This window comes from Odocoileus virginianus, unplaced genomic scaffold (genome assembly GCF_023699985.2).
Source record: "Odocoileus virginianus isolate 20LAN1187 ecotype Illinois unplaced genomic scaffold, Ovbor_1.2 Unplaced_Scaffold_2, whole genome shotgun sequence".
Lineage (NCBI taxonomy): Eukaryota > Metazoa > Chordata > Mammalia > Artiodactyla > Cervidae > Odocoileus > Odocoileus virginianus.
The window spans coordinates 7,817,390-7,840,276 of record NW_027224264.1 but is presented as its reverse complement, the minus strand read 5'-3'; the positions used below and the strand labels follow the sequence as shown (position 1 = coordinate 7,840,276).

General features: G+C 41.7%; 1 protein-coding gene across 2 annotated transcripts in view; it reads left to right on the top strand.

The window, feature by feature from the left end:
* Window positions 1–22,887, top strand: part of HS6ST2 (heparan sulfate 6-O-sulfotransferase 2) — a 333,770-nt gene that overhangs the window by 285,015 nt on the left and 25,868 nt on the right. The window contains exon 4 of one of the 2 annotated variants that reach the window (XM_070462296.1): window positions 5,465–5,551. The exons of the other annotated variant lie outside the window; for it this stretch is intronic. Coding sequence (XP_070318397.1) covers window positions 5,465–5,551 — 87 coding nt within the window. The remainder of the gene's footprint in view (window positions 1–5,464; window positions 5,552–22,887) is intronic. 2 annotated transcript variants of the gene reach the window in all.

The window sequence follows — 22,887 nt, the reverse complement described above, 5'->3', positions numbered from 1 at the left end:
CAATTGCAAAGTAAAGTAATTGTGAACTTCTGTGTGAATGGTTTACCTGATCAACTGAATGCCCTCTGCTTTAGAGATGATGATCCTAAGACACAAGGAAGTCATATGCCTTCCTGGCAGCCAGGATTAGAATGCAAGATTTCTGAGTAAATGCTTTGAATGCCTGAGGTTGCTTCTGAGAGGTCACATCCACATCAGGCTTCACAGCAATAAAGATGAGCTTTTCTTTTGTCTCAAGACCCTCAGTCATTGCTCATAGTTAAGCAAAGGGAACCTAGGGGAGGAAGCTAAAGGAAAGCACAGCTTAGAGAACTGAATTTTCTTTGCTTGATGATTAACAGAAACCATAGATCATGAGAAGAGGATGCTTTAAAGAGGTGTGGACTCTCCTTTAGACACTTCGGGTAGAAGAAAATGAAAAAGTTCGGAGCCAAGAAAGAAAAGCACTCAGGACATAACCTAGAAAGACAAAAAATGAAATGAAGAAGCCTCATCAGCTCTAATTAAAGGAAATCAATATTTGAAGAGCCATCTTGCTCAGTAACGGGACAAGGGCAAAAATACTTCAGCATCATGAGCCTCTTAGAAAATAGAAAAGCAGGCTTTCATGGGGAAGCAATCATGATTTAAAGGGCTGCAAATGACAACCACGTGGTGGGGTGATAGGCTGTAGAGGGTACTCAAGCACCTTTTGGAAAGAATACTAGATGAGAGCTTCTATCCTTGGTAGAGTCTGTATTTTTTAAGCACATTTCCTTTTCCTGGGAGTTCTAAGGAGCTGAGGGTCATTTCTAGGGAGCAAGGAGTAGCTACCATTTCCCAAGAGAGACCTAAAGTAACCCCTAAAGAACAGCTTGGGTTTCATCTCTGTTACCACTTATAAGAACACACACTGGAAAAACACTGAAAGCCATTCAAATGCAACAGATTTTTTGCTTGAGCATCCTTTCTAAGCTTACCTGTCTTTGTGATTCACGTGATGATCAACCATCAGTAACTGGAATCCAGTTTTCCCAGACTATTCTTCTCTAGGGATGGAACATATGGGATTGGTATGTCATCACTTCCTTCTCTCACACTGGTGCCAGACATCAGTAATCAATCACAGAACTCTTCCACTGAGTCAAAATGCAGCCTTTTCAATTGTTTAACAAATGTTTTTGAAGCATCCTCTTAAGAGCTAGCTGGAGAGACAGAAAAACAGTAAAATATAAACTACACTGCAGGTGTGCAGGTACCACATGCTAAGTGCCAAATAAAAGACAGTAGACAATGAGTATTATAGCCCAACTCCCCTCCTGAAATAGTATTTCAATTTCCTAGGACCCTGAAATTTCATTTTTAAAATTTCAGTGTTGTTGTGCTTAGAGCAACACAACTACTTCTCATAGATCTGAGATGAATTAATTTCAAAAAGAGCTTACAAAGTACTACAAGAAATGCAGAAGTTGCTGTATGCCACTCACCAAGAAAGTGAGTCAAGGACGTTTGAACTGCTCGGTTCTTCTCCCTCAGATACCTCTCTGACCTACAAAAAATCCACATTGGAGTGGATCTGATTGCCATTTTGGGTGAAGTACACTGGATGCCATTTCAGCATCAAATTATTCAATCAGAAACACTCTGAAAATGCTGACGAGTTGAGTTAGTCATAGTTTTCCCACCTGAGTACAATGTGCATAATATTGCAGGATTTTTTCCTCCACTTTTCTGGTGGTGGAGACATTTGTAGAGCCTGTGGAAAATGATTTACTTGATAGTTGATGGACAGCCAACCAAGCAGACAGAGAGTGCTGGCATTCATTACATTTTCCTACCAGGAGCTCACCTGGAATTGTGTTCATATGTCTTTGAGGAGGCTGGATTGGGAGGGAGAGAGGAAAGAATCTTACCCTCTGAAGAAGATAGCTTACTCCTGAGGAGTGGGAGAAGCCTGGATCCATGCCCTCTGGGATTTCGGGCCATAGCTTTTAAGATCCAAAGAGGAGATGAAAGTCAAAAGGGCTGACAAGTGGTCTAGAGACAGACAAAATAATGATGGCTGGGGTACTCTTGTTCCAGAAGTGTAAATTGGAAACTGGCTGTAATCTCAGGCAGCCCTCTAGAACCTCATATACCCCAAATTATCACCCATATAGCCTAAAAGCAGGCAGGACTTATTCCTGAAGCCCTTGGGATTACCAGATGTTTCCTTCCATGGTCAGTCACCTTGGCAGCATCTTCATCTTTGGGTTGTCCACCCATGTTTTTCCAGATCTCTGAGGCTCTCAGTTTGCAGTTGCAAGATTTTGTCTTTCTCTTTCTTGGATCACTTCTGGAAAACTCAGGATCTTTCTTTCTCCAGGTTTCAAAATCATAGCATCTTGTCCAGACTTACCTACCTAGCTTGGAACTTTGAGGAAGAACGATGGCTCTTTCCCCTCAATGTTTGGCCAGCCTTTCTATACAACAGTCTTTAATATTGATACATCTACAAAGTTAAACTCCAAGGATCCAAGCCTGCCACTGTTCTGCTCGTCCCTCCCCCACTTTCTGGTTCATTTTGCCACTGTTGGGCTTCCCTGGCGGCTCAGCTAGTAAAGAATCCTCCTGCAATGCGGGAGACCTGGGTTTGATCCCTAGGTCAGGAAGGTCCCCTGGAGAAGGGAACAGCTACCCACTCCAGTATTCTTGCCTGGAGAACCCCATGGACAGAGGAACCTGGTGGATGGCAGCTCATGGGGTCAGTCACACACCACTGAGTGACTTTCCCTTTCCCTTTCACTTTTGCCCTGTCAGTGGATCTCTGCTGCTGGCATGAAATAAACATTTTGAATTTTTGATTACTTTCACCCCTAGTCTTGGTGCCCTGCCTTCCATCTGAAATTTTTCTGAGAAACTATATGTGTTTATTCCCCCTCCAATCTACACTTGCAGGATTTGGCAGTAGGTTAGAGGAGTCCTTATTTCTATCACTTAAAGGACGACTGCTCCAGCACCACCACCCCCACCTCCGAAGCAGCAGTTAACAATAATAAGGCAGCTGACAGCTTTTCCTGATGTCCTGTGGAGCTCTGCACTGGCCTTAAACATGGTCACTTGTCATGATTTTAAAGGATCCTTGGCTCCCAACGCACAGGTTTGGGGATTTTGTTGTTGTTGTTCAGTCGCCAAGTCCTGTCCAACTGTTTGCGATCCCTTAGACTGCAGCATGCCAGGCCTCCATGTCCCTCACTATCTCCCGAAGTTTGCTCAAGTTCATGTCCATTGAATCAGTGATGCTATCCAACCATCTCATCCTCTGCTGCCTTCTTCTTTTGCCTTCGATCTTTACCAGTATTCAAGTGTTCTTGCCCCAAGAACCCCATGAACAGTATAAAAAGGCAAAAAGATTTGGGACTACAGCAGTTGGGATGGGAGTCTTTTATTCAAAAGAACAAAAATGCATGGACTTAGTGACTTGGGGGAACAGTGTGTTCCCACCTCCTCTGAGCCTAGCAGCCTGCAAGATCAAAAGGGTCTTTGTTTCCAAAGGTTTTTAGCAAAGTTTCCCACTGCCTTCTGTTTGAGTGAGAGGCTGGGAGGAGGAAGACTCAGTGGCCAATGTGTGGAATTGAGACCTGCTTAAATTTTGCAACACACAGCATATTTCATCCCTCACATGACACAGCAGCAGCCTTCTGGAAGAGACACTTTAGACTTCTCCTGAGTTCCAATCTTTTGTCCAGTGGTTTGGTGTTATCACTTCATTTCTGAACGCGGTTCTGAATGCCAAGGGTAACTGGTATGGTCCAGGGATGGTTAAGAAGTTCTTTGCCAGGAAGTCAGCATGGATAGGCAGGAGCAGCGCTGCATGAGTTCTTCAGCACTGTCTCAGGGGACTTCTGACACCTCCTCTGAGACAGACTATGTGGCCATTGTCCAGAGCCATTCACTCCAGCAGAAGGATCGGAGCTCACCTCGGTGACTCCCATTTCAAAGAACTGTTTTGAGGTCCTCCTGGACACAGTCCTACCTGCTGGAATTTGCCATCTGTCTGATTAGCCCTGTGCCCACACACATCTGGATCACCTTGGCAGTTACTGGGAGTATTAGTTGCTAAGTCGTGTCTGACTCGTTGTGATCCTGTGGCCCACCAGGCTCCTCTGTGTTTGGGATTCTCCAGGCAAAATATTGGAGTGGTAGCCATGCCCTCCTCCAACAGATCTTCTGGATCCAAGGATTGAACCCAGGTCTCCTGCATGGCAGGCCGTTTCTATCACCGGGAACCCATGGTTATCTCTTGTTCCAGTCACATCCATGGAGTCACTTAAAGCTGATGGATGTGAGGCAGAATATCTTTTTTGACCCCTGAACCCCACCTCACCCCACATTTAAATACAGCTCTTTGTAGGGACCTATTTCTGATGTACTTAAAAGATTCATAAATATCTGGAAAGCTCTTTGACATTCTCTCAGACAATATTCTGTGCCTTTGGAAGGCTCTATTATACTCACTGAAAGCCAAGCTATGTATTTTTCTTTTTTACCTTCACTTTTCGTAAAAGGTTATGCTGACGTAGATCTTACTAACAAAAAAAATCTTTCTGATGAAATCAGGATAAATAATTCCACACATCATCAAGTGGGGAAAAGGGCTTTGAATTGGTTTCCATGGAAATCTGAAGATGAAGTAAAGTAATAATTTCAAGGCAGAGCAGCTGAATTGAAGATAATGGTAAAAATAGTTTGATAAAGAAAATAGAATAAAGTAATCAAGAAGCCTCCAATCAATTATTCCTCTTTGTTTACCTTCCAGTGATTAATTTGTCTGCGTTTATTAACCCGATGAGATTAAGCAGACCTTCCTAGTGATTTATTTCGTAATTGTTTCCAAGGTTTGACATAAGCTGTGGAGTTATTGAAGGTGGAGATTTAAATTCAATTACTCATGAAGCAGGTGGTGCCTCTCCTGAAAGAATATCTGGATTCACGGCCTTCCTATGCTAACATTATGAGTGAGAATTATTAATTCATCTGATAGTATCTCCCAAAGACTTTTAGAAGTCATTTGACATCCACATACTTCACAACAAGTCAGCAGCTTCAGAACTGAACTCATAGTACAGAGAACCCAGAGACAAATAAAGGATTTTATGTTAAAGACTTTTTTTTTTTTTTTTTTTGGCCAGAGCCTCCCTGGGGCCCTGGGCTGTGGTGCTATCATGAATGGCATCCACCAGCTGAAGCTTTGGATGTCAGAAGAATAGCGTTCTTTGAATTTGACCAATGGTCCCCACTCTCTTTACCTTTGAAGGGCAGCTCTGGATAAGATCATGCTTTATTTTGACAGACGAGAGAGACAGAGAGATACACACAGAGGTTGAGAGATCAAGAGAGGCACCTTGCAAGTCTTTAAATGAAATGAGTGAAATGAAATGACTAATTCATTTTTGTCTCTGTGGTCATGGTTGTATACCTTTTTCTGTTCTTTCTGTGGGTATAGTAAGGATAAACAGGGTTCTCCAAACACTACTCCAGGCGCCAACTCTCCATCATCCGCAAAGGCCCGGAACACATCTAAGAATGGGAAGTAAGTGAAAAGTTCCCCCATGCGTCTGACATAGCTGTCACAAAGCCATGTGCTGTCCTCATTTTGTCATTCATTCATATTCATTCAGAGATTTGCGGAATGCCTTCTGTGGGCTTTGCTTTGGGTTAGTCACTGGGGAATTTAAATGAGTGAGGCAGGTGTCAGGAATATTGGGTGCATGAAGGACTAAAGAGGGGAGAGGAGAAAGAGCGGAGCGTCAGGAGATGACTTTGAAAAGCGAGCTTTTAGGACTGATTGTGACGATGGCCAAGGACTTATAGCAATACAAGATTTGAACTGTACTTCTCAAAAATTCAAGAAAGGAGAAGCAGCGGCACTGATGAATCATTTTATGCTTTGTAAAATCCATGAACATCTGTCTGATCCATATACTAAGATTTGGGGTGGATTTAGAAGAATCTGGAAAGCCATTCCATAACTGGCCTGGTTTAAGTGTGTGTACATGGTAACAATGTGTAAGTTTACACTGATGTACATGATATGTGTATGCTTTTCCTGGGGACTAACCTGTACTGTGACCTACCTGAAACTGTCTTTTTGATATTGTCAAAAACTTGGATTGGCTGAATACTTGGGATGTTCGATTTGCTCTTTGGGTTGATTCCATGAAACAGTGTTGGCTGACCTCTCTCTTTGGCCTTAGCAGAGCATGGCAATCAGAGAGAGTGTGATCTCTTGCAGATAAGATATCTCCAAGTAGGTGCTCCCTTTGCAAATTGGATGCAGCCCTTTGGTGAATGACTCGGGTCCTCTTCTTGTAAGCTCTCTGTCTCAGCGCTGTTGGGCGTTGTGACAGGCAGAAATACAGCCCCAAAGGAGCACCCAGCCCTCATCCAGGAGAAGATGAAAGATGCCTTCATCATGCTAAAAGCTCTAATCTAGCAATAAGCTATGTCACTACTAGAGCACAGCTTTGCTATGAAAGGTGAATTTGTAGTGGTCACATATCTTATGTATTCAGCATTGGGCCATAAATGCTGCAGTTTGAATATGATCTTATTTTCAATTCCCAAAGTGAAAGATCTATTGGCTGCCTTTTCCCCCCTCTTCTTCTCCTGAATACCATTTCAGGTTTGCATATAAAGTTGAATGTGCGCTATCCTGGAGAATATCAAAAGCAGTGGTGAAGACATAAGACAGCCTCTCGGAGCAGTTAGAACTCGTTTCAGTTATTTATCGCTGAACACCACAATCAAAATGCTGTATACATTATGAAGGGAGGGAATTGATGCACACACTCTCCAGCAGCTGACTGTTTCCAAATTAGTCCCAATTCATCGTCAGCATGCGCCCACGGTTAACAGAGATGGCATTGGAGAATCACTTTGAACTCCACGCTTGCAGAAACGGCAGGCCCTGTCTGGGTATCTTGTACACGCCTTTCCTGCTGACACCTGCAGGGCACGGTCTCCATTTATTAGACCCTGATGTATAATTAGGGATACTTGTGATTGCTGTTGTGCTTTGAAAGGAGCCTTGTTTTGTGTCTTTTGGCTTTGTGGGAACCCAGACTCCTACCTTGTGAGTGAAGAGTCTCAGTGAGCCACCAAAGAGCAGTTGGTAGAATTGGAGTTCAGATGACATAGGGAGCGCACACCTAATACCATTCCCGAGTTGTTAACATAGGAGGCCAGCATAAATACATTCTTAAGTAGATAAACACGATCTTAGAGCCTGCTTGCTGAATCTGCACAGCTCCCAAGCTTCTGCCATGGTGAGAGCCTCCCTTCCCACACCTTCTGAGCTAGGTGTCTTTTGTGTCTCGTGTATGTGACCCACAGATTGTGCTTGTTCTTTTCAATTTTTCATTCTTTGGCGGGGAGGGGGGGGTTGGTTATTAATGAAGAATAAAAAGTTCTCCAATAGATGGTATTCTCTTCAAGGATATGTTTCAGGTTCCCTTTCTCTTATCTCCCATCAGTTGGCAGGAAGTTTTCTTTTTAAAACTCTTTCTCTGTACATTTTCTCCTTCTCAGAAAATTTTTGTCAACAGCAGCAGTACTGACCTTCCACGAATATGGTGAGACTATCTGGGGCGGGGAATGTCATTTTCCCACACCGTCTAGAACAGAACAGTGTCTGTCAATGTTTAGGAACACATGTTATTATTGGGCAGAGAGAGTGGTTATTTCCTGGATTTGGGGGAGTGTGGTGGGGAAGGATGGAGCTAGGTGGGTTTCTGCCCCACCCCTGGGGTTTTCCCCATGGGGCCTTTTCACAACAGTCAGCATCTGGGGTGGGTGTGGTTCTGCTGGCTTTTCTCATGTTATTTGACGTAATTACAGGGAGACATGGACCAGTTTTTAAGAGTTCCTCTGTGTCATTTTGAGGCCAGATACAGGCTGGGAGATAGAAGGTGTATTCTTCTCTGAAAAGTAATTGGCCTCCTCTCTTTGGAAGACAAGTTAAGCTGCCTCAAATATACCTCACATCCCTAAATAATAACGACTAGTATGTGTTGAGTGGGTGATACGGGCCAACCTCTGTCCCCCAGCACTTGATACATTTTGTCTCATTAGTTCTCACCTACCAAAAGCTCATGAAGTAGGCACTATTATTATTTCCATTTGATATATGAGGAAATGGAGGCTTGGAGAGGATATTGTGTGCTTATATGGGGTCTTCCAATGAACAGTTTTGGCATAACTTTTCCTCAGCACCAATAATAGTAATAATCATCACTAAAATCTATCAAACTTTGACACTGTGCCCTTGCGCTAGACCCTGGGCCACAGAGACAAACAAGATACAATAGGTGCCCTCAAGGAACTCACAGTCTTCATAGGGGACAGAGGATGGCAACGTGGTATTCACAGAGAGGCAGTCACAGAAGCTCCATTGGTGGACCCAGAAGAGTCACCCCAACCAATGCTGAGGTCCAGGTGCATTAAGACATCATGTGGGGATATCAATGAAGGCTTCTGAGAAGTGACCCTTGAATCCTTTAATTGTCTCCATTTATCTCCCATGTGGCAAGGCAAGGGCAGAAGAGGAAAATGCAAATTAATCGCTAAGATGGACAGAATCCTCTCAAGTTGATGAAAACAAGTGAGAGTTGTGGATGAGGTCAAAGCTAAACCTGAACGACCAATTCTGCCTTTTTTCCCAACCTCAATTCATTTGGGGCCAACCAGCATGCAGTATAGCAGGCTTAGTAGGTTAAGAAACCTACGGCTTAAAAGTTGTGTCATTCTGCTTGCTCAGTTTAATTGCCTGCATCTGAAGCTGGGTAGCCAGCCCTCTGTTTCAGGCAGGAACAGATGGAATGGGATATGTCCGAGCTGCAGAGCCAGACTACCTTGGCAGTGGCTTTCAGGGAGGTGTATGCAGTTTATTCTATGCTAACAGTGAGCCAGAATGACAGAACAGGAAAATAAAAAGCAGTGCAGAGCCATACCGTGGAGATCAGGAAGCATAGGTTTGGCAGAGGTAGATCAGAGACCAAAGAGACCAGGCTGCCATATTCAATTTAGTTCCCTCTGCTAATGTGAGTCTGTTATTCTGTCCGATGCATCAGGCCACAGACAATCCCTTTGCTGATCCATTGGGTTATTCCCAACAAGCACTTAAACCATCACGGCTGAGCATGCATGCTAACCACAGGAGCTGTTACAGATTTTCTGTTTGTATCAGAACATGTTCTTATGTCACATGGAACCAACTCTTTTGATGACCAGATAAGGACTCAAGAAGAGTCAGTCACTTTCCCGGAGTCACGCATCTAATTAGTTGTAGATGTCAGCCTAGAATCCTGGTATTCTAATACTTGTCCTGTGCTTTCTACTTCAGCATATGCTGCAGTTCTCCCAGATAGCAAGACACTTTGGTTAATCACACCCTCAAGGCTTGGAGCCTGGTCTCAGGATGTCTAGCTGAGTGCTATGCCCTTCATACACCACCATGCCCATGTTTGTGGATTCTGTCAGTCTCCATGAAAATGGAGACCTTGGGGAGAAGTTGAAATCATTCCATTAAAAAAATGTAGCAGTAGTGATAACGAAAGGAAATAGCATGCACTTTTCAAATACTTCACTATTTCTCCAAAGTACCATATTCTAGTTGTGTTTGGACAGTTACCCTTTCTCAATATTACTGTTGAGCTGTCTTGAGCCTTTAACACACCCCTTCATCCAGAAAGCAATAAAGAGAACTTGTAGATTACTATAGCTGTTTTTCCTCAAGTCAGTCAACCAAGGCTGAGGATGTGTGTGTGTGTGTGTGTGTGTGTGTGTGTAATATTCAGAAGCATCAATTTAAAAATTAGATTGTAGGCAGTTGCAGATGATGCTGAAAATCAATCAGTCCTCTCAGCCTGAGATGTTTTTCACATAGACTCAGGGTATGGAAAGACAAGGACCAAGTTCAATTTGCAAATACTAGTGGAGGACATGAATATTATAGGACCAGGGAAGAGCACCCAAGCACGGTGCTTGGTAAAAGATGCCATAAATGTTGAATTCAGTTCCATAAGTGTCAGCTGAAATGAATTAAACTGCAGAGGGAAGGAAGGATGCTAAAATGGAGGAAAGGGAGGACAGAAGGGGAATCAGAGATGGTTAAGTCAAACCTTGCTCACTTAACACTTCTATCCAGAGCCAATCCTGGTAGCAGATACCACACGAAGAGTGACTCCAACCTGTTTTTGCCAAATTGTCTCATAATGAACGGGCCTCTTTATATATTCAGCAGTGCTCTAGATGAGCATCTAGATGAGCACAGTCAGGAGCACATAGCTTCATAAATAAACACACCAGTCCTTTGGTTTTAGTTGGCAGGACCCAAATGGAAAACTTTCCTGCCTTAGAATGAAGAGGCAAAGTCTTGGTTGTTCCGTGTGGATTCTGTGTGGTGCAGTTTTATGTTCAGATTGAGTTGTTTACAGGTGGATTACTAGCATCCAAGTCTTGTGTACTATGATCTCATGATTATGTCATTTTCTGTCATTGAGAGCCATGTGTTTCTTCTAAAACAGTAGGCTGTGACTACCGCCAAAACCCCTAGTTTTTGCCTGTCTGTATGAAAGTGTGTGTGTGTATAGTTTCACTTCAAAATTGTGGTATGCTGTATGAATACAGCAATCAAATGGCCAAGTATTCAACTTTTCAAATCATCGCTGTAGTTCGACGCGATGATGATGTCAGTAATGCCTTAGTTTAGCTATTAGGCTAAGTCTAATATCACAAAGGTTTGTAAAAAACCAAAGCCCCAAGCTCACTCACTCTCTCTTTTTCTCTCCACCTCCCCTCCCTCCCCCTCCCTCTCTGCTGTTGCTCCTTTGTAGAAAAAGGACAAATGACAGAGACATAAGCTGATGTCAGAACATATTTCTAAGAACAACATGGAGTGTGCCCGAGAATCAGGACATTTGTAGCCTAATTGCCTTTTTCCTCCAATATTCCACATCCAGGATAGCGCAAGACCTTTGGCCACAACAAAAAGGTCAAATCTATCCAAGAAGGTACACTTATTAATAGGGCAGGAAGCTAATATAAAACATTTGAAAAGGACTTTTAATAACAAGGGGTCAATAGCACATAGGTTTGGCATACTTTGAGCTTTCAACAAGTGCCAACCAACTGTGGATGAGGCTGTTCAAAAAGCTCCTTAAATAAAACAATCATGCAGCCTTGTGTATATTTGAAAGGACATCAGCTATGGAGTCAGATGCACCTGGATGTGAATCCTGGCTCTATCACTGATTAACTTTGTACCTACCTCAGTGGGCTATTGTGAGGACAAAATTATCATAAGCTAAGTAAGGCTCTTCTAGTGCCTGGCACGTGGCAAACTGCTTAATAAATGTCAACTAGTGATTATGCTTGCTTCAGCTGCCAAAGTACTGCAGCTGGGGACAGTGTGACCTGGCCAGTATGATCCTGACCAAATCAGAGCTCTGGTTATCTGCTTTGCCAGCTCCAGAAATGGGGAAGCAGAAGCCTCAGCACCACTGGCAATACATACATCATGCCCATAGATTGAGACAAGAAAGTCCTGGACCATCCAGGAAGAAACAGTCCAGCCATGGAAATAGTTCCTAGTAGGTACATCACCGTGTCTCTGTGATGGTTCGGGTGTATACTCCCTACCATCATGATAATAAAACCCCCCTGAGGATCTGACTGCCCATGCTGCTCCTGGTTCTCTAGCTTAGTCAAGAAGAGTGTTCTGCTCGTGAGCCTTAGAAGGGAGGAGTCATTTTTTTCCCTTCTCACCTGCCACACAAAATCATGGACTCCGCATGCTGCTCTCTAGAACAGGGGTCCTCAATAACTCTCCTTTTTCCTCTGTAGCATACATGGTTGAGAACTCTCATTGGCACTGCTCTGGTGGAGCTCAGGTTACGTCTACTTTCCAGGTGCTGGCTGGAATTCCATTCCTCTATCTCACTTGAGAAGTCCTAGGAATGCAAGGAAGGGTGATGTTCAACAGGACTCCTCCATTTTCCTCCAAGTAACAAATCTCTGTCTCTCCATCACAGTCCCTGTCTCTCTCTCTCTGGAATTCTTTCTCCCTCCCTCCACCCCTTCCTCCCTCCACCACCCCCCCCCCATCTATCTATCAGTTCTCCATCTTGCCCTTATACCTCAATATTTTTTACTTGCGGCTCAGTTCTTTCTGACCTCAAGGAATTACAGAGCCTAAATCAGTGGCATCTTCTAATGCCTCTAGGCCAAATCTGTTGTTTTTCACACAAATAACCAATCAAGCATGACCCACTATGGTTTGCAGTAGAAGAGTTGCAAACTCTAAGAGAGTATGGAAACACAGTGCTAGCCAAATAATTACTGTGAATCCAACACTGACTAAAAATCTGGAGTGTAGAAGCATTTAAAGGTAGAGAAGAAATTTTTAATTTGTTGAAATCCAGTTTTCACTTTTTTCTTTTCTGGATTATGATTTTGGTAGCGTATTTAAGAAATATTTGCCAGACCCAAAAATGCAAAGTTGTTTTTCTTTTTTTAAAACTATGACCTGCCTTTAGGGGAGAAAGCAAGTGTATTTCTTTATTATTAGTTTAATATCTATTTGTATTTATTTATTTGGCTGCACTGGGTCTTAGTTGCAGCATGTGGGATCTTTGATCTTCCTTGTGACATTATGGGATCTTTAGTTGCTGCTTGCAAAGTCTTAGTTGTGGCACGTGGGATCTAGTTCCCTGACCAGGGATCAAACCTGGGCCCCCTGCACTGGGAACATGAAGTCTTAGCCACTGGACCACCAGAGAAGTCCCACAGAAGTTTTCATCTATGTTTCCTTCTAGATGTTTTATGATTTTGATTTTACATTTAGGGCAATTATATAATTTAATTTTTGGATATGGTGCAGGGTAAAGATCAAAGTTTTGTTTTTACATATGGATATCTAGTTGTTCTGGTGCCATTGTTGAAGAAGAATATCTTTTCTCCATTGGCACTTTTGTTGAAATCAAAACTCAGTTATATATAATATATGTATATAATATATATTTATTTTTTCCAGATTCTTAATTGATCAATATTTTATCTCTATGTCAATTCCACACAGCCTTGATTACCCTAGCTTTATAAGTTTTGAAATCAGATGGTGTGAATCTTTATTCTTCCTTTTTGAAGTTGTTTTGTATATTCTAGGTCCTGTGCATTTCCATATGCATTTTAGAATCAGCCTGTAAATTTCCAGAAAAAGAAAAAAGACCTACTGAGATTTTGGCAGGGACTGTGTTCGATCTGTGTATCAAATATGGGAAAAACTGAAATCTTAATGATGTTGAGTCTTAAAAGCTATGAACACAGCATATCTCTCTATTTATTGAATTTGTCTTTAATTTCTTTCAGCAATGTTTTGTAGTTTTCAGTGTACACATTTTTCCTGTATTTTGTCAGATGTATCCCTAAGTTTTTCATACTTTGGATGGCATGGCAAATAGCATTCTATTATTTTTACTTCCAGTTGTTTTTCTCCAAGTTTCCTTTTTTTAAAAAAATTTTTTATATTGGACTATAGTTGATTTACAATGTTGTGTTGGTTTCAGTGGTACAGCAAAGTGATTCAGTTATACATATACATGTGTCTATTCTTTTTCAGATTCTTTACCCATATAGGTTATCACAGAATATTGAGCAGAATTTCCTGTGCTATACAGTAGGTCCTTGTTGATTATCTATTTTATATATAGTAGTATGTATCTGTCAATCCCATACTTCCAATTTATCCTTCCTTCCCATCTTTCCCCTTTGATAACCATGTTTATTTTCTAAGTCTGTGAGTCTGTTTCTGTTTTATAAATAAGTTCATTTGTATCCTTTTTTTTATTCCACATATAAGCGGAATTGATATGATATTTGCCCTTCTTTGTCTGACTTACTTCACTTGGTATGATATCTAGGATATAGAAGTACAGTTGGTATTTGTATACCAATCTTATATTTTACTAACTTGCTAAGCTCACATATTAATTCCAGGAGCTTTTTTGAAGATTCCATTAGATTTTCTATACAGACAAATGTCATCTGTGAATAAAGATAGTTTTATTCTTCTTTTCTAACATGGATGTGTTTTTTTCCTTGCCTTATTGAACAGGTTCGAACCTCTAGTACAGTGTTGAATAGCTATGAGTTATCTAATGTGTAAATAATTCCTACCCATTTAGCTTCGTTCAAAAGACACATAAAAGCAATGGAGCGATAGTTGGACAATGGAAGTGTCCTCTAAAGATGATATTTTGGGGACAAATGAATGATCACTGCTTTTATCAGAAGGTCAAAGCTAGATTCCCAAAGTCTTGCACATTAGTTTCATTATCAAAAAAAGTAGACACTCTCATGGGAAGCAGGAGGAGAACAAAAAGCAAAATGAAAAGCAAAATGAAAAATAAACTCGAAATTTTATAGGCTCATATACACTCTTTTCCATTATCCTTATTCTCTCATTCATGTTTTCTCCCTCTTTTTCTCTCCTTTCTCCCCTCACCCCACTCCTCATTCTTTCCCTCCATGAGCTCTTTAAAAGAAACAGTATAGTGCTATGGTTAAGATGACAAATCTTGGAGCCCAGTCACTGTTTTAAAATCCCAGCACTTCCTTGGTAAGTTCCTAAATCTCTCTATGCATCAGTTTCTTCACCTGTGAAAGGGACATACTAACAGTGTCTGCTTCATGGATTTTCTTGAGGATTAAATTCTTCATTCATTCAAAACTTTTACTGATTGCTTGTGAGATATCAGGTACTATTGTAGGCTCTGAACAAAGAAGGAAACAAACCAAATTCCCTACCCTCATACCCATTCTAGTGGAGGGATACTGTCATTAAACAAGAAAACTATTTATTAAGTGTTTTAGAAGTTAGTTTTAAGGAGGGGGTTGAGAAAGGGCAGGGCAGAGGGATAAGGAGTGATACAGACAGAAAATTTGTCAATTTAAATAAGGTGGTTGGAGAAGACCTCACTGAAATGTGACATTTGAGAAAAAATTTATTTAAATAGAGTAATACATTGAAAAAATTTGAACCATTCCTCACATATAGCAAATATATAATGATGCTTTGGGGGCTTTCCAGGTGGCTCAGTGGAAAAGAATCTGCCTGCCACTGCAGAAGGCGCAAGAGACCCAGGTTCAGTCTCTGGGTTGGGAAGATCTCCTGGAGGAGGGCATGGCAACCCACTCCAGTATTCTTGCCAGGAGAATCCCATGGACAGAGGAGCCTGGTGGGCTACAGTCCATGGGGCCTCAAAGAGTCGGACATGACTGCATGACTAAACCACCACTACTATAATGATGCTTTTACTAATTACAATTTATTGAGTGCTTTCTGTATGTCGGTATTGCGCAAAGTGCTTTGCATAATGTTATCTTGTAATGTTTAGTCATTACAACAAGTCTATAAAGGAAAAGTTATGATTAGCTCTTTTTACTGACAAGAAATCTGAGATGACATTGAGCTGTTCCAGGTCATGTAGGTAACAGATGATGGCACCCAGACTCCAGCCATGTCTGGGCTATGCAGGTCTTAGTTGCAGCGTCAGGGTTTAGTTGCTCCACGGCGTGTGGGATCATAGTTCCCCGACCAGAGAGCGAACCTATGGGCACTGCATTGGAAGGCAGATTCTTAACCACTGGACCACCAGGGAAGTCCCAAGGACCAGGAATTTTTAAATAGGCAGTAACATTTATTATGTGCTCCCTATACACCAAGCCCTATTCTTTTTTTCTAGTCAAATAATTTTATTTTAAGGAAAACAATTTTGTACCCTAACACCAGCTTAAAGTTTTTATAAGAAAATTAAAGAAACTTTTACAAAATTCTGAACATAATTTTGAAGTTTGAAGTGAAGTGAAGTGGCTCAATTGTGTCCGACTCTTTGCGACCCCATGGACTGTAGCCTACCAGGCTCCTCGGTCCATGGAATTTTCCAGGCAAGAATACTGGAATGGGTTGCCTTTAGAGAGAAAAAAAATGACTACATTTATCATGATTGTAAATGATGATAAATGCTCTGTAAATTCATTGGGATGGTCATCAAATGAGCTGGTAACTAGTCAGCAAGAGTAAGAACTGAGTAATCTCATCAGAGAAGCACCAGGCCCTATTCTAAGTGCTTTAAATGCATACATTTTCTCATTTAATCTGAAAACTACCCCTGACAGTGGTTCAAAGAGAGCGCATCACTTGCTTTGGTGGCGTGGATCATACCCAATCCGGAGGGTCCCCTTCAAGGTGGCTGTCCAGGCACCTCAGCAGAGACAAGTTCTGAGTATGGCTGGCTATGGACCTGAGCCAGGAGCACTGATTCTCCTTTTTTGAAGTCACAGAGCATAATGACAGAAGAGTGCTAGGGTTGCTTCCAAGAGGTCCTCAACAGTGTCTTGCTTTCTCATGATTGAGGAGGAGATGCGTTGTTCTCCATGGGCTTTCATGAGATGCTCTGTAGTCAGCCTCTGCCCTTTTACCTTCACTTGTCCCGTTTGTGCCTATGGAACCTTGAAGCATGATCAGGCTGTTCTATGCCTTCACAGTAGTCACAAGGACACCTACTTTCATTGTGATCTTGATCAGAAAATAGTTTGCTGCTTCTTCCCACCCACATCTGTTTCCCAAGACTGCTCCTCCTTCTATGAAATGCAGATAAGCTGGCTTTGTCCTTATAAATACATTCATTTTGGAGGCCGTGGGGTGTTTTTACCTGGATTCAATCTGGGTCTCTGTCACCCACTTGGTGGCAAGAAAGAAACAAAGGCTTGGTATTAAAAAACCTAGGCTGCTAGGTTTTTTAAATTTCTTTTTAAGTGGGAGTCATGGTTCCCATTCATTACCTAATGCTTACAATGGACAAGGCGTATTGTGCTAAGCTATAGGAGGACCAAGAAAAAGGTTTATTCTCCCTCCCACATACTCCCTGCTCTGTAAATGTCTGTCTCCTGGCAAGGAATCTGCCTGTCCATTCGGTCACCATTCTCCATTCCTAGTTTGGCTTCTAACAGATGGAAAAATGGCTAAAAAGAAGACTAAAGAGGCTAACTGGGCTCAGGGAGCCATCACGGTGCGCTTACTGCATCCTTCCCATGTCTAGATCAGTGGTTTTCAATCTATGTTCTGAATAACCCTTGGGTGCAGAAGCAGCACCTCAGAGACTGCTGAGACTGAGGGTGACTCCATTTTAATCTGTTATCTATACTGAGGTCTGACTACATTTCAGTTTTTAAAGAATGCTTAGAATGAGTTTGATAACCCTTGGTGCAGCCCCAGCCTGAGGATATAGAGGAAGCACAGTATGGGATTCCAGCCTCTCTCCGCTGTGCCGCTTCCGCAAGCTCTTAAAACCAGGGAGTTCCCTGGTGGTCCAGTGGATAAGACTGCAGTCTCCCAATGCAGAGCCCTGGGTTCAATCCCTGGTCAGGGAATTGGATCCCACATATCCACAGTAAGATCGAATATCCCACGTGCTGCAGCTAAGACCTGGTGCAGCCAAGTAAATAAATAAATATTTTAAAAAGCAAAAACAGCTTTAAAAAAAAGAAGAGGAAGAAGTAAATAAAAGAGATGCCTCCCTTCTTATGGCCAGATTGCTCTGAAGAGATGAAGGGAAGCTGACTGACCGGTGACCTGAGATCTCATCCCTAAACCCAGGCTGAATCTGAAATACTTGGAGGAGGAAAAAATGCCACAGATTTTGAGTAATGCTCCTCAGTTGGCTTCTGCTCTGAAGACTAGATGAACACACACAATTTCTACTCCATTTCCTTAAACTGGCGTCTGTGCTAGGCTGTAATGAAACCTGGAGGGGAGGAAAAGACCATTAGCTTGCAGAAAGGATTATTTTAGTGGCTTAAACCATCCTCTCCCTGAAAATAGTCAGGTGGGTGTTTAGGCCAAAGTCTGTATTGTTATTATTTTTTTCAACTTTTTGTTAATTTTTTACCACACTTTGCAGCATGTGGGATCTTAGTTTCCTGACCAGGGATCAAACCTGAACCCCTGCATTGGAAGTACTAAGTCTTAACCACTGGACCACCAGGGAAGTGCCCTGGATTGTTATTTTGATTACCATTAGAAGGCCCACGGGCTTTTTCTAATATATTTCTTCATTGTAGGTATTCTATGTAATCCTATACACATTTTTATTATAATTTTTAAACTCTCTCCAGTGTTTTATGTTCACTGACTCATTCAGCTTTCTCACAAGTATCTAGTGTCATCATTACCTCAGCCCACCTTGGTTATACTGGTCTCCTTGGCTGTCACATTCTGATTTTTTCCCACACCATTGCACCTATCCTGAGTGGCCTCCATCCTTCAGAAACACCTGTCTAAATCCTAGTTTGTTGGAAAGAGCCCACTCTTTCAATTAGATAGGAATAGGTTCATTCCCAGCTCTGCATCTTGGACAAGTTACTTAACATCTTTGGGCCTCAGTTTCCTCATCCATAAAATGGGAGTAATAGTTGGAGCTGTTTCTACTAGAATTCCTTTGAGGATTCAGTGAGATAACTTATGCAAATATTCTGGTCCACACGCGAGTGTGTGTACTGAGTCACTTCAGTCATGTCTGACTCTTTGTGACCCTATAGACTGTAGCCCACCATCTCTTCTGTCCATGGGATTCTCCAGGCAAGAATACTGGAGTGGGTTGCCATTCCCTCCTCCAGGGAATCTTCCTGACCCAGGGATCGAACCCACATCTCTTGTGTCTCCTGCATTGGCAGGCAGGTTCCACTAGCATCACCTGGGAAGCCCCTGGGCCACATGAGTGCTCACTAAATGGAGTTATTGTTACTACTTACATTGCAGAACACAGTTAACATGCCACTTCGTCATTCCTATCTCTCCCGATGCAGTCTGAGAGCATCCCTTTGACTTCTTGAACAATATCCGTTTAGCATTTAACCAGGAACTAGTGTCTTCATTAAGTCAATCAGTAAATATTGTACATCTGGTATGTGATGCCACAATACCAGGTGCAGGGGTGGATGGGAGTAGAAAGGTGGATGTAAGAGAAGGAGGGGAGGAGGTGGAGAAAACAGGGCTGAAACAGAAAGAGATTCAGTCACTGCTCTTAAGCATCTTTTTTTCTTTTTCCTTTTTTTTTGGCTATACCACGAAGCATGTGAGACCTTAGTTCCCCAACCAGGGATAGAACCCATGCCCCTTGCATTGGAAGCACAGTCTTAACCACTGGACCACCAGGAAGGTCCTGAGCATCTTATTTTCAAGCAGAGAAGATGCTCATAGACACAGATACCTAGGATCCAAAGAACAGAGTGGTGTGCTCTGTAAAGAAGGTGCAACCAGAGATGCAACTGGAAGAGTGTGGATGCTGGGTGATAAAAGACAAAACTGTGGAAGTAACAGCTCTCATTCTTATTGTTAACTTTCCACCTCTTTGCTGCTCTCTCCAGCTAATGCAGGGCTATGAATCCTTAAGGAAGAATATGTGGAAATTTTTTTTCTTCCACAGTGTATCCGAACACATCATGCTCTTAGTATATGCACTGATATGAGACACTTCTGTAAATTGTCTGTAGGAAACAGAATAAAGTGTCTTCAACACACTCTGGGAAAGACTACTTATTCTCTTGTTTCATTTTATTGCAAGAGTATAAAGTGAATGCCTTGTAACTCAATATATGAAAACAGTTAAATGACTTAGCACTATGTTTTCAATGAACAGATGAATAAATAAATGACTCCTTCTCCTGGGTCCTTGAGATTATTTTAAACAAAGAGAATTATGTTGGGGAGTTGGGTATGGAATCAAGTGTAGGACTCGTGGCTTTCCCCTGAGATTACAAACAGGTGCAGGGAACCATGCTAGGATGCTTTTACCCCACAGGCCCCTTCACTTTAACCCATCACTTGTCCCTGCCTTTCCAAACTAGGATCTGGGAAATAATTCCTGATCGTGCTTTTGGTGGATGTTGGTTTTAACCATCTTGCCATAGCAGGCTGCTGCCAGGCCTGTTGGAAGTCAGATCTCCCACCCCATCTCAGCACAGTATCCTCTCTTCATTCTCTGCTTTGTCCCCACCGTAGTCCTTATTTCCATTAACTGACTCATTTATTCTATAGTATGTCATCCTTTGGAGGCAGATTCCAGTGACTTGAAACTTGTTCTAATTGAGACTGGACTGGGCCCAAGCATCAATGGGTGAAACACAAAAAACCCTGAAAGTTGAAAGACTGGGGCTCTAGCCCCGGACCTGATCCTTATTCACTCTGCCACCTTAAAAAAAGTCACCTAGCCTCTCTGAATCTCCATTTTCTCTGTGATTAAATGTAGGGACTGACTTTGCTGACTAAAGTAAAAACAAATAGCTAGACAAACCCTCATCACCACTATTCACACAAATAATGGTACTAGAAACCCGAGATCCTTTCCAGGTAATTTACTACTGCTGCATTTTAAGGGTGGTGGGCTGGGGAGATGGGTTTTAAAGCGGGGTGGGGGGTAAGGAGGAGTAATTCACGTCTCCCAAGCTAGTGTTCATAATGGTCTATTGAGAACACATTTAAAAGAAATGGCCTGCTTCTGTAATCTCCTACCCAGGACGACAGGCTGGTTCACTCAAAGTGGTTTTCGAATAGGGCTGTAAGCAAACCTCTTTCCATGGAATGTGGAACTGCTTTGCAGAAAGCAGAAAAGTGGAGTCTTCACCTAATACATTTAAAAATGGTCACTTCACCATTGCCGAACTTCATTACCACTCCCAAGAGCTAAAGCTTTGAGATTAATGTTCCTGAAGAGAAGGCAGTGACTGTTAAAAGAAAAAAAAATCAGCAACACATGCTCTTTCCTATCCTGCATTCTTTGAGAATTAATGTCAATAATACTGTTGCGGCATTTTTTAAAAATAAAGAATGGAGTTTTCTAATCGTCAGTTTAAAAAAAAAAAAAGGTCCAGGGCTAAATCCCCAGAGGAAAAAACCTCAGTTTAAATCATTAACACCACAAATCTCTGATAATTGTGGAGTGTTTACAAGTGCCTTAATCAGGATGGTATGTCTGAGTGGCCTGTTTTAATTTGATCACACTGATTAAGTTTCTGTAAGCTAATATATGTTGCATTTCCAATTCAATTAAATGAGAATCTCCTGCCATTACTAGATATTACCAAAATGCCCTGATGGGCGCAGACTAGGCTTGGTATCCTCAATTGCTGCTGACTTCCTGATTATATAATCTTTGTATTAAATGAAATCAATGAAAGTGCAAATTAAATTCAGCAAACTTTACAGAGTAAATATGTTTTCCCCATACTTTTGTTATATTCACCCGTGAGGTGGAGAGCGCATTAGTTGAAAACTCATTGATTACTTTTAGTGATAAATTTTACAGGGCTCTCTCCCTTCATATACCGGTTCCTAGAACAGTCTATCCTGTAGGAAGGCACAGTAAATGCGGGTGATGAATAGGCACTCTCCTTATTATATATGTATTATACTTGTGCCTCTTTGGGCTCTTGATAAGAGCTATCTTATGTAAATGCAATTGCTTTGTAAATGTAAATGCCAAGTGGGTCATCGATCCAGTTGGAGGAAACAGAACAGTAGGGGGAGGTGTAAGAGAAACTGTCTAAGGACAGAAATGAAGAAAATTGCTAAATGGGTAAGGGGTTGAATTTCTGAAGCTAGAGAACTCGGTGAAAGGGGCTAGGACAAATCTGTGGTTATCAAGGGAGAGGGGGAGGAGGATAACAGGAGTTTGGGATTACAAGATACACACCACTACATATATTATAAAATAGATAAACCGCAAAGTCCTACTGTGTAACACAGAGAACTTGACAATATCTTGTAATGACATATAATGGAAAAGAATCTAAAAAGAATGAATATGTATGTGTGTGTGTGTGTGTGTGTGTGTGTGTGCGTGCATCCGGACCCAGAGATCAAACCCACGTCTTTTATGTCTGCTGCAATTGGCATATATATATATAGGTTTTCCAGGTGGTGCTAGTGGTAAAGAACTCACATGCTAATGCAGCGAACACAGAACTGTCTGGGTGAGGTGCCCCTGGAATTTTCTCAGAATACGTTAGGTCCTTTTCCTGGATTCTGGCTTTCAATACCTGCTATTAGCCAAATGTGTGACTCACAGAGTAATACAGCCCTCTAAATCAATTCGTAAGGCATCTTGGAGATAAACAAAGGAGGAAAGCTTTCTATTTTTGCCCCATTTTTTTTAATATCCTGCCTACTTCTAAGAAGGATTTGAAGTGACTTCCAAAAAGCTTTCTTACTCATACCCAGGAGTATTTAAGAACTATTTCTTAAAGTCATGTGTATCATATAAATAGAGAAGAATGATTATATAAAGACTCGAATGTATCAGGGATCTCTGGGTTTACACAGAAGATAAACTCTTGGGCAATTGTTAAGTGAATGAGTTATGCGGGGCACTTACAACCATTCTTCCCTTGGATGTCCTTTTGGTCCCTTCCCCCAGCATCTGCCATCTCCAAACAGTGTCTCCCCTCCCAAGAAAAACTCTCTGTCTCGCATCCCATTTCTACAAGGATATTTATTTCCCTTCTAATAAAGCATGTGCTAGTAAATATGAGCTAATGATTATAAGAGACTTAATATGTCAGTCACCCTAATGCTCAAAGAATTTCCTATAATGGCTAGAGAGAGAATTAGGGGTGGAATTAATGCTGTGAACTGGGAGTTTGGGATTAGCAGATGCAAACTATTATATAGAGAATGGATAAACAACAAGGTCCTACTGTATAGCACAGGGAACTATATTCAATATCCTGTGATAAACCATAATGGAAAAGAATATGAAAAAGAATACATATATATGTGTATAACTGAGTCACTTTACTGTACAGCAGAAATTA